The sequence below is a fragment of the Ictalurus furcatus genome, chromosome 1, assembly GCF_023375685.1.
Source record: "Ictalurus furcatus strain D&B chromosome 1, Billie_1.0, whole genome shotgun sequence".
NCBI classification, from domain to species: Eukaryota; Metazoa; Chordata; class Actinopteri; order Siluriformes; family Ictaluridae; genus Ictalurus; species Ictalurus furcatus.
Window position 1 is genome coordinate 24,901,271 of NC_071255.1, and position 13,111 is coordinate 24,914,381.

Here is a 13,111-nt window from a genome sequence, read left to right on the forward strand (position 1 = left end):
TGCATCTGCAGATTTTTATTTGCTCATATAGCTCACTATTTTTCAGAGAGACTCAAGTCTAAAGCTGAGTAACTAAAAGCTGACTCCTCAGCAGAAGACAGAAGACATTAATAAAAGGATATAAAAATAAATTCAGAAAGTTGTGGTGAGACAATTGAGTTATTTAAGTTTAACTGGTGTTATGTGATCCCTTAGTTTGGTGCGTGGGAGGATTGTGGCAGTGTAAATTAGTAAGAGAGCTATTTGCTAGGCCAGAAAAGTGCACAGGGCGATCCTGTCAAACTGTCACAATAGGAAGAAGGTTCATTATTGTCAGCAGTGAAGAGAGTATGAAGTACAGAGAGTGCTGACAGTCAAAATTTACTCCTAGTTTTTTTTTTTTTTTACAAAGATGTCTGAGCTTCACAGGTAAGAAGACTCACGTAGGCTATTTATTCAAGGCTTGAACTTACGACCATTTTGGTCGCATATACTCCCGAAATTGAATCTGTGAGACCTCAAAATATATTTGGGAGCATTTGTGCGAGTGAAAATAATTGTTGTGGTGCGACCGGTTTTCATTTCTCTATGAAACGTTCGCTAATTACTGCACAGTATATGTGGCTGCTGTGAGCTGATACAGTGACTGGTCCACCGTTCTATCCAACGTTACATAACTAATTAAACTTCATCTTTACATTTTTAACTTTAATGTAGATTTTTTTTTTTTGCATGAAAGAATTGCAGGGATTGTGCATCATTTAAACCATTCCCGCAAAGCTCGGCTTTATAATGCAGGAAATTCCCGCACAAACGTATTCGCTTCATCTTGGATCAAATTATTCAATTAATTCAAAGACACAAACAAATAAAATCAACACTTCAAGCAGTCTGTCTTTCTTTTAGAATTTAATTCCACAATCAGTGCTGCACCGCCCTCCTGTCTCGCGCTCGGTGTTATGATCCTGTTGAGTGCAGCATCGGCCTGCTTCCTATTCTCAATGCCGTGGTTTATGTCACGCAGACCGTATTCACACTATCGTGTGTTTGTGATGCGCTCTACCATTTAAAGTCTGAATTCATAATCAGCTGTTTGTGAAGAAAGTCTCGGCTTCCAAATTATGTATTTTTTTTTTTAAATCACAAAATTCAAACATTAAATGTTGTTTTGATGCTCTTTATGGTGCACGAGTGTGGTAGAGCACGTGCTGACTCAAAACGTAAATAAATAGATCATTTCCTTGTCTCAAATACACTTATCGAAAAACACGAATGAACATCGGACGGTATGTTAAAAAAAAAAATCGAGTACTGCTTGCTGAAATTCATCATCTCTCATGTAAAGACCCAATCCATATTTTAACCGCGGGAAGACGGGGAAAAAAGAAATGGAAAAAAAAAATGTAACTGAACTGAAACACATGAAAGATACAAATGAAAGACATTAATATATAGTTTAAACAGAGTTCTTTATGTCAATTTGGAGGAGAGCATGGCAAATTTTGTAAAAAGCAAAGAACTGAAAATACACATCATACATAAACATCCTGTAGACATTAATAAATGAAGATAAATGTATCAAAAGTTATTACCCCCCCCCAGTTTAAAAAAACTAAATTTAGGCCCTGACTCCTTTTCACTGCACTCTGTTGTCATGTGACAGGGAGCTAACTAGCGTTCTGAAGAGAGAAGATGAAAAGAACACTAATTTCTTTTGTGAGCTGCCTGAAGTTACAGATAATGTAGCTCCTGGAGTTGGTCATGGCGATCATGTGGTGAATGTGGATCCACCAGCGGAAAAAAAGGCTTATAGTTTTCAGAGAGAGAGAGTGGCTGAAAGACATCAAGTGGCTCCGCTATGAAAATGGCTCAATGCACTGCATTCACTGTAAAGTCTGTGGGACAGAGGGTGCAGGTAACACTGCGTTCGCCACTGAATCCACACATTTGAAAGTGCGAGTAGTGGTGTTTTTAAATAAAAGAAATCTGTTCATATGTATGTAAATTGTAGTTGTGGTGCACCTTAATTTTCGGTGCATGCTCCTAAATTTTTGCTGATGCTCCTAACGTTTTAAAGTTGGCTGCACCAGTGCTACCAAGTAAAAAAGTTGATTTCGGGCCCTGTATATGTATATATTTTTGCACCTTTTTTGTGCCAGGACGTCTGAATTCTGAAACAAGTACTTGCCGATTGTCACAGACACAGAAAGGACAAGTGAACTTGTAGGTATCATGTGCACAAAAAGTTTTCCTTTTAAAAACTTTTAAGTTGTCATTTATAAGGCAACCATTTTAAAGATACTTGTGTACAACCTGTCAAGTTCCCTGACAAATGTGACCAGTTATGACCAGGTATGGTTTTCTTGCGTCAACCCATGTGGTACAGCACTTTGTTTGGGAGCTTATGATTGTGTCAGACTGTCTTCTTTTTCTAGTGTCAAGACAACCTTTCAAGAAAACCACAATGCTCTTACGATTCACTAAGCAGGTCTTAGTTGGGATACAGAATTGTGTGTGAACCACATTTACCCACATAAAAAACATACACACTTACTACAATGTTTTCAGGCCAAGTGTCAGGTTACTTTTCAGCCCAAGAGGGGAACTGATGCCTGGATTAACCACTAAAAACAACCATGAGTAATTTTCCACTGAGATAACCACCAAAACAATGCCACAATATAATGTATGACAGAGTTATGACAGTCTGACCAACAGGCATGTACTGCTAGTTCAGCGCTCAGCCCATAGCCATCTGCATTAATAAAGTAATTATATGCATGAGTTTCAATAATAAAACACGAGGAGGAAAATCAAGCCACCAGGCTTTTATTTTTGCCATGTTCCTCTGATGTTTCCAGCAACTTTAAGAAGCAACTCGCCAAAGATAATAAAGACTCATGTCTCTGTTGCACATATAGACTTCAACTTTGTAACTAGCAACGCTTGTCCTATGTGCCTTCATTACTATGTCCACTGAAAATGAACATGACAGGTAATAATTAGCAAGCCTTACATAACACTTGGAAGAAAAATAAATAAATAAAAATCAGTGATTCTCTTGTAATTATTTGGATTTCTGCACTACCAATACATTAGTTGGCCAATACAGAATTATAAAATATTAAGAGCAGCTTTGCTGCAAATGTCTATATCCACGATCTAACCCCTTTTGTGGTATTATTCATAAACGTTTATTCTTAATTATACTGCTAAACAGCGCACAAGCTCAACACCAATTAATCAATTAAACATAATAACTATATTAGCTATTAGAGGAAAATCAGAACTTGAGGTTTCATCATTGCTGCTACAGTTGTTAGTGTTGACGGAGACAGGCACTCAAACAAACAACAGATCTTGAATCATATTAATAACTAAACCACACCATAATACTGCCCAGTGCAAAAAAAAAAATTAAAATTATTAGTCTTCTATAGTGTAACTATAGTCAGACATATGAGAGTGATTAAAAACAGATGGTCTTGCTGTGATGTTTGTAGAAGTGGGGGTGGGGGGGGGAAGCATGACATTTGTCAATGCATGACATTGATCAATCTGTCATATGTATCATCAACTCGATTGGACAGACCACCAATTTATTCTGGATCAGGAACTCAGTCTGGATATTCATAATACCTAATCACGATTTGAGCATTTCCTCATGTTGAAGAATTCAGCAAAATGCAACAGGAGACAGGAGTGTGGGACCGGCATGGATAGGCTAAAAAATAAGTATAACTGAAAAATCCTGAAGCTACTGATGTTAGAGCGAGATTTGTTTGCTTCGTCTAGAGTAAAATATATGTATCTAGACTCAGACTGAGGTCTGCACATAAAATGTCCATCTGTAACTTTTCACTGCAAACAAAAGCAGGTAGATGAAACGGTTTTAATACTGGAATTAAGGACTAAGCAAGATAAATAAACAGAATTAAATTATAACTTCCTCCAGAATTTCAGAATAATTTTATAATCTTTGAGAGCCTCGTAACAGAATGTAGTTAAACAACTTTGCCCTCATTTTGTTTTACCGCATTTTATGAAGGACACAAATGAGTGTGTGTTTATGTATTATGTTACGTTACATAATCTTATTTTAAAATTATTTTGATCATTAATGATTAACACATCAGATTAGAAACATTCATATGCCTACAGACTATCTGAAACAAAGTGCATGCATCAGATTGGATCTGGTGTATCTTCACATTCAGTACAGACAGTGTTAGCGCAGTGAACAAATGTGATGTTGATGAAGAGGACACAGATCTTTCATATAAACAAAGGACACAACCTGGTTTGAAGCTGCTTAACATATTTCCCCATGACCTTCCAGAGACATGAACTGGATGTGAACCATGTAACATCTGTATCAGTGAAAATGAGAAACATGAACTATTTGGTTAAGTCGGAGGCAAGGAAACAAGCCTGGACTGACACACAACGAGTTTGTACTTGGTCCTTCTGAAAATTAAGCTTTGGCCTTTAAAATAATAATAATAATAATAATAATAATAATAATAATAATAAACGAATCTCTCTGCAGCATAAACTCCTAAAAATAAGCAAACACACTCAGATGTTAAGGACACCAGGCCTCCATTAGTTGGTGAAATAAGTTTAAAAAAAAAAAAAAAAAAGAAAAGAAAAAGAAAATTGTTTTCTTGGTTATATAACCACTGCAAACTAATACACTAGTTTTAGAAAAATTTTTCCAACATTTCAGTCACCAGTCACAACAACCTCCTCAAGCATAGTCACATCAATCTCAATGTTTACGTATGAAAATTGCTGACTTGCTTTTACAAAGAGATGTCTTGCCTTCTTTATTACTGCTCTGAACTTTGAAGTAGATAAAAACATAACATAACCATAACATTTAATACATTAAAAATAGATTAGCTTTGACCTTTTCATTAGCAGAGCTTTGTAGCTACTTGATTGTTCTTCTATAATCATATCTGGTTTGCTTTTCAGATATACAGATGTTACATAAGCACAAAAAATAATACTTGGGGCTGCTGCAGTGTGATGTGGCAGCTGTCTACCGCATAGTATGGAAACCTTGGCGAACAATTGGTTTCCATTGTGTCCAGCCAGAGAAGAGCTTATATATAAAGTAAAGTTATATATTAAGTATAAAGCACATCTAATACCAATGGAAAAGACAGAAAGATGTGTCCCTTAAAATTATATAACAGATGGTTTTGTGTGAATTGTGACTACCCAAGTGAAAAAGGACTTCTATTTAATTTGGGTTTTTACTCACTCTCCCATGCAAGAACTTCAAGCCTGTCATTAAAGCATAACCCTGCCTTTTAATATGGTTTCATATTATGGCCACCTGGCTTCCTGTCAAATAAACAGGTCTGAACTCAGAGCTCTTTCAAATAAGATGTGCATCATACTGCATGGACATTTAGTAAATGAGGCAGAGAGGTTGATAAGGCAAGCGTTGTGTAAACAGAGCGAGAAAGCCTAAGTAGGCCTGGCACACAGTCAGCTGTCTCTATTCCTAGAATCACAATTCCAGGGGACATAAACACACAGACACATACCATTCATCCCTACCCAGTATTCCACGCTTCTCCTCAATGCATCCATCATACTCGAATTGGCGAAACCACAAAATCACGCATACCAGAGCATGTTCCAAAGTGAAGTTTAAAATGATGTGTCTCTTTATTATCTGACAAACCCAGCCAAAGGTATTGCATCAATACATACAATAAGCTCCAGTTTCCTTTCTTCCGCTTATATAATACATTTAAAAAAATAATAAAAAAATAAAAATAAAAATAAAAAATATTCCTTGGTTTATTTAACAGTAAATAGTATCGGCCACGCAAAAAAAAAGCTCCACAAAAAGGATGTTGTGGATCACCAATAAGCAAAAGACACATAACAGAAATAGAGTGCGCCAAGTCCAAGTCATCCCATGCATTCAATTTTCTGCAACAATTCACCAACACTCTACAATTTATTGCAACTTTTTAACATTCAACAGAGAAGCACAGCTTTCTTCATCTTGATCAGTTTAAGCAAGCAAAGAGAGTACTGGAAGAGCTACTTTATTGGTGTGACTTACAAAAAATAGAGCAGCCTAAAGATGGAAACCAGACTCCCACTGTAGCAAGACAAAAGCTCTTCCAAGTTTCACTGCCAGCTGGCCTTCCCTGTACAGGAAACGTCACCCCCTAACAAAACTAATGGACAGACAGTAATAATGGATCAAATAACTGGATCAAAGGTTCCAACACACAGATATTTTAAAACGCTTTCTATAGATAGATAGACAGATAGATAGATAGATAGATAGATAGATAGATAGATAGATAGAGGTACTGAGCAATGAAATGCAGTTTTTTATATATTATTAGCAGATAATATGAACGGTATTACAATAGGTTATAACACAAAAACTAATACTGGCAAAACTAATAATGGCCACAGTGTAACAATATACGTGCTAACTAAAAAGTTTTGTTTTGTCACCAATTCACAGGAGAACACAGGATTACATATATAGTGGAATCTGGGTAAGTATAAGCCATATGATTACGGACTCCATATTACATTACCCTTAAGGGAAATAAAAAGAAAAAATATATATTAAACACAATGATTTGATTACATTCAAACCTGGTTGGTCCAGTCACTTTATAGTCACATGCACCGAAGAAGGAAATTCTTACTTTCATGTCGTTCCTCAAGACTATACAAAACAATGCAGACATATTCACAGCCCAAAGACAATACAACACCAAACCAACTTTCAACCACAAGAGACATCATGTTTCCATACTGCATCCACAGAAGACATACTACATTGAAGGAGGTTAACACTTGGTCATACATGGATATTTCAACAAGATAATAACAACAATCAAACATCCAAATAAGCACGAAGATGGTTGTGGGAACACAAAATCAATGTTTTGCAATGAATGTCTCAGTCTCTAGATTTGAACCCTGAAAGCCTGTGGTCTGAATTGAAGAGGGCAGTCCACATGTGCAAAACTAAGAATAAAAAGAAGCTGGAAATGATTTGCAGGGAAAGGGGGGGAAGTCCAGTATCCCACTACAGTTGTTGTATAACCTTACTGGAAGAGGCATAGTAACTGCGCCAAATATTAATTGTATAGGTGGGAATAATTTTGCAGCAAACATCTGCACTAATTATGTAAGAGTTTTTTTAGATTTGAAAAAGCTATATCACAACATGTTCTTTGCAATGAATGATATTTTGCATCAAGTTATTAATAGAATAGTGGTCAGATAGAACAGAAATTAGAATTGATTTAAGAGTGTGTTGTGAGGAGTAAATATCAAAATTGATCACATCGCTAATCCGAACTTCAATGTAACTACAGATATTATGCTTCACGACTGTAGCACAAAGTTTACTGAAAACGGATCAGTGTCTCTATTATGTGTGTGTGTGTGTGTGTGTGTGTGTGTGTATATATATCTCCCTCCTAGGGGCTGTCCATTGGCTCTTTGCATCCTTACAACATGATGGGTATTATGATGCTTCAGTCAGCGGTTTGTTCATTCATTCATCTTTAACATCTTTAACAGGATAACTGCATTATCCTGGTCAGATCCAAGTGGATCCACAACCAATGCCAATAGCACATCGTGAGAGGCAGGAAAATTCACCCAGATGGAATGCCAGTCCATTACAGGGCACCATGCACATATACATTCACACCAAGGGCAATTTAGCATAGCCAAACTGTCTACCTGCATGTTTTTGAACAGTGGGAGGAAACCTGGAGAACCCAGAGAAAACCCATGCAATATCCTGAGCTCAGAATTGAACCTCGGACCCTGGAGCTGTGAAACAGTAACATTACCCGCTGCACCATCGTGCTGTCTGCACTGCACTGCAGTAGTGAATGAAATAAATAAACAAGACAGACATAAAATTAAAAAAGGAAAAATATTTCCACATCATGCCATCTAGACTGCTGGTCTGGCAGGAGAAAACTGACCATTTTGTTTATCCCTTAAATAAATGACTATTATATTTACAGAGAATTCTAGGCACCAGAAAGGGGAAAAAGTTTTACTGCTATTTCAGCTGATTTCTTTTTGTCAACAAATGACATGTAAGCAAAGATTACAAAGTTGTTGAATACCAATCCTGTATAGCATCCAGAGAAAGCAACAGGAAACCAGAAACAACATGTTCCAGTGCAGTCATGCTTTAATGAACTGCTGCTGCATAGACAAAACCCACGCCTCCATACATGCAGAGGACACCAAACAGAACGTATGAGCAGCCTCTGACTCATTCTGAGCTTGCACTCAGTTGGACCCAGTTCTGTTATAACATCTGCAACTAGTTCTTAATGCTACAACTAATGAACTCTAGCCAGGTCATTAGATTTAGTTCACCGTCTGCACGGAACTGCAAGCTGGCCAACTAGCATATTCAAATGTGACCATCAATTTTGAATTTGCCCAGATTTCAGGGCACATATTAAAAAGTAAAAGGCAAACGTGATTGCTCCTTCAACAAAGTTGTTCCACATGGAAATGCCCATATCTGAAGAAACATCTTTGAGTACAAAACGACCATGAGCCATCTCTAATCTAAGAAACATTTTAGTTACACTGCATTTCTCATTCCTTATTTTGTATTAATACTAGCAAACAACAGGTAAAAAAGAAGAAAAACATGAGAAATCGTTGTATAAACTCTATGAACTTTGTATAATGAGTATATTATCATGAATACACTTTTTTCTTATTGTCTGTTTATTAAAGTGATATTTTGACACCTTATTTTGTACCTGTGTTGTGCTACTGAATATATAGTGTGTAAAAAAAAAAAAAAAATACATTAACTTTCACAAAATGTATGAAAGTTTTATTTTGTGGCATACAACTGAAGTGTGAGAAGAACAGATATGGTCTTGCTTAGGAGCATTGAGAATCAGTAAGCTTTAGGTTTAAGATTAAAACAAAGTTATATATTGTATAACCTTTACATCTGTGTTATGACAGTATCAGTGTCGGTTTATATCAAAGTTGCAGTGCTGTGAAAAAGTATTTGCCTGATCTCATACTAAACTGTTTCAGAAATTAAAATAAAATCTAAGATAAAACAAAGGCAACCTGAGTAAACACAAAATACAGTTTTTTAAATGGTAAATGTTATTTATCGAAGAAAAAGGGTATCTAATACCAACTGGGCCTGTATGAAAATGTATTTGCCCCCGTAGTTACTAATTCCCCAAATCTATGAAACTGCATTCATAATGGGGTTCAGCTGGACTTGATGCAACCAGGCCTGATTACTGCAAACCCTGTTCAATCACTTAAATAAAACTTTTTCAACAGCATGAAGTTGCCAAAATTGAAAGAAATTCCAGAAATGATGAGGAAGAAAGTAATTGAAATACGTCAATCTGGGAAGGGTTACAAAGCTATTTCATAAGACTTCAAAGGACCACAGTGAGAGCCATTATTTCCAAATGGAAAAACTCTGCACAGTAGTGAACCTTCCCAGAAGTGGCTGACCTTCCAAAATTCCTCTAAGAGTACAGCAATGACTTACCCAGAAAGTCACAAAAGAGTTAAGGACAAAGGACCTACAGGCCTCTCTTGCATTAATAAAAGTCACTGTTCATGAATCAGAAAGACACTTGGCAAAAATGGCACCATGGAAGAGTGTCGAGGTGAAAAACCACTGCTAACCAAGAACATCATTTAAGACTTGTCTGGATTTTCCCAAAACACACCTTGATGATTCTCCAACCTTTCGGGAGAATGTTCTGTGGACTGATGAGTCGAAAGTGGACCTGTTTGGAAGACAGCGTTACATCTGGCACAAACCAAACACCAAATTCCACAAATGAACATCATACCTACGGTCAAGCATGGTGGTGGATGTGTGATGGTGTGGGGATGCTTTGCTGCTTCAGGGCCTGAGCAACTTGCAGTAATTGAGAGAAATGTGATTTCTGTTCTCTGAAAATCCTAAAGGACAATATCCGGTCTTCAGTCCGTAAATTGAAACTCAAGCGCAACTGGATTATGAAGACAATGATCCAAAGCATAGTCACTAGTAAGTCCTAGTATTAAGTGAAAGACTGATCTCCAGTTAGCGGAAGAATTTGGTTGCAGTTATTGCTGCTAAAAGGTGGCACAACCAGATTTTATGTTTAAGGGAGCAATTAGTTTTTCACCAAATTTTTTTTTGCTTCAATAAAATAAATAAATAAATAAAAACTGTATTGTGTGTTTACTCAGGTTGCCTTTGTTTTACCTTGCATTTCGTTTGAAGATCTAAAACTATTTACTACGAGATACACACAAAAACAGAAGAAATCAGGAATACTTTTTCACAGCACTGTACATGTTAACTTCAGGTGTAAATCTAAATACAAATATTTGAAGTACTAAACAGATACATGCAGTGTAATTACCCCTAATGCATCCCTGTGTGTGTGCGTCCATCTGTGTGACCTACCTTGCATACTGTTTCTATGTCCCATGGCAAAATTGTCTGCAGGTCAATGACCTCACAGGACACACCAAGCTTGTCCTGTGCCATGTTAGCAACTTCCCTCATTACATGAACCTGTAAAACAGAAGAAATGGTACCAGTATGTCAATTCCGTGTTCTACAGAACATTTTTTTAAATTAACAAAGCAGACTATGCCAAAACAACAAATAATAGTAACTACAGGAACCAGCAAGCTGCTTAACCTATTGGACAGGGGAGTAATCAAGGATTTGCAAGTCCTGATTTCCACAATGTCAGATGCATGTTTAATATCAAACGATTGGACTGAAGCAAGACAGTTTCCCAACATCAATTCTGGCCCCTTTGCTTCCAACACACAGGATAAACCCACTGAACTATGTTTTTGGATCCCCACGGAGGTTTAGTAATCATAACCCTATTTTGCCATTAGAATAGATAGGAGGGAGAACAAACATTCACCAGCAAAGCTGTAATACTGTGTTCACACAGAAGCAGGTTGCACTAGGTCAGTGCACCTTGTAAGCTAGCTAAGCTTTATGATAGAAATCGTTTTAATCCATGGTTCTGCTTTTTGTTTGCAAATGTCACAAAACTCACTGGATAAATTAGAGTCTATTCAGACTCCTGCACCTCACCACATGTGTCAGCTGTGGCCGATTTCTACTAATGTGAACACTTTTCCCTTTATGTGACCTACCTGTGTTCCCCAGGCAACCATGGAGAGGTCACTTCCCTCCTGCACAATATCAGCCTGAGAGAGGGGGAGGTAGTATGCGTCGGTCGGTACTTGCTCCACTGGACAGAGAAAAACAAGAAAACCTTAGCACACGAAAAAGAAAAATCCAACTCCATTTACATTCCCCAATATCAGAGTCACCTTGTTAAAATGATGTTTTCACTGAAGTTGTGGTAAAAAAAAAAAAAAAAAATTTAAGGGTCTCAAGGTTTCAGTCTTATAAATGATTGATTACATGACAACTGGAAACTGTGTGTGAGGCCAGTACACTACCACTCCAAATTATGTGGACAATTAAGAACAGATTGTCTGAAGTCTTCATTAGTCACTGGAAGTCTATGGGGTTTCTCAATCCTGTTAATCAACTCTGCCTCAGTGTCTCTAATGAGATATGGCAGGAAATATATTAAAATAATTGAATTGCCTAAAAGAAGGGCTAAAAAAGTGAAGGAATTAATTATTTATTTGGAAAGAAAGTCTTCATTTTTGTAGAAGGTTCAGGAAATAAAAAGCCAACAAAATATTTCTTTGCACTGATTTTTTTTTCTGTTCATAACGCTGAAGATCTCTGAGGTTTTCTACCTAATAATGAAAAACGTACATGCAAAACAGTCACCCTTCCAGAAAAGTGAAGCCTAACACAATTCAGAATTTTTTCAATCCCATTTTTAAATGAGTCATTTTAAGCCACACTAAGCATGAAGTCACCCAGCAAAAAGCAGACCATCAGGAATCAAGTAGCATATGAGTAACATTGGTTTCTGGCTACTGCAGTAATATTGAAGGCCTATGACCTCTCTAGGTTGGCTGCCAAATTTTCCTTTCCTTGAAGCAGGAAATACTGTGCCAAAGGCAAGTTTCAGCATTTCCAATGACGCATGACAACAGATACCTTCAAATGTCTTCAAAGGGGGTTTAAACTTTGGCAGCTGTGATGTTAAATCAACTTATGAGCTGACAAGCCTGGCTTGATGAGTCTGTTCCTCACCACCAGATGTTTAAATTATGCTTTGTGATATTCAAAGCAACAAGCACAAGTGAGGTCACAAGATATGAATTAAGAAGGCTTGGCTTTTGTGTACAGAAATGACAGCTGTTCAAAATGTCCAATAAATTAAAATTCATACTAAAGAACAAACTGATGAATCACTATCTTCACAGATATTGCTTGAAGACTAAATATCTCGCCTAGCGCCCATTTCTAGAAATGTAAGCCCTTGCACAGAATGTGTCATTTCCATCCATTTGTGAACCGTGTTATTTGTTTAAATCTGTATTGCCACAACACCCAGAGAGACAGTGAAGTAGGAATACAAATCAAATGAGCCAATAAGTTGAAATGACACCTTAACTAAAAGAATGGAAAACGGTCTGTAATCACACATCACTTAACGGTGAAGATAATTCAACATCAGAGATCAAGTACAAAACCCTTAATGATGCATGATAGCTGTGATTAAGAAAATTGATGGTGGAAAGGTAAGAGTTGTAGTGTACAGTCGGCTCTGCGCATGGGGAGGAGAAGGTCTGTTTTTTGAAATGTGATTCGCTCACACAAAAGAAACAGTGTCTTCAGGATTGAGATGTCTAGTCTAAACCAGAACAAAGGCACTCTTCTACTCTCTAAGTATTTTACATAGTGCAATCATTACGGCTTTAGAGCATTGGAGGTAAAATGATACGTTAAAAGCACTTATTCAGAAACTGTACTTCACTGCATGAAATTAAATGTGTCAATAGAGGGAAAATTGGCCTTTTTTTTTTTAATCTCAGAATACCAGATGTCAACATAAGCATTTAACCCTAAATTTAGGGTGGTGTTTCTAATTAATTGGACACAATCATACTTTTTGTCTGCAGTGTGAGGTCCAGCTATGAATAAATGATGCTG

At 37.0% G+C, this 13,111-nt stretch overlaps 1 protein-coding gene across 2 annotated transcripts in view; it reads right to left on the bottom strand.

Moving 5' to 3' along the window:
* The window catches only part of bckdhb (branched chain keto acid dehydrogenase E1 subunit beta), a 58,513-nt gene that overhangs the window by 30,457 nt on the left and 14,945 nt on the right, over positions 1-13,111 (bottom strand). For both annotated transcript variants that reach the window (XM_053633702.1, XM_053633693.1), the window contains exons 7-8: positions 11,182-11,279; positions 10,466-10,576 (exon numbers count right to left, since the gene is read on the bottom strand). In XM_053633702.1, coding sequence (XP_053489677.1) covers positions 10,466-10,576; positions 11,182-11,279 — 209 coding nt within the window. The remainder of the gene's footprint in view (positions 1-10,465; positions 10,577-11,181; positions 11,280-13,111) is intronic.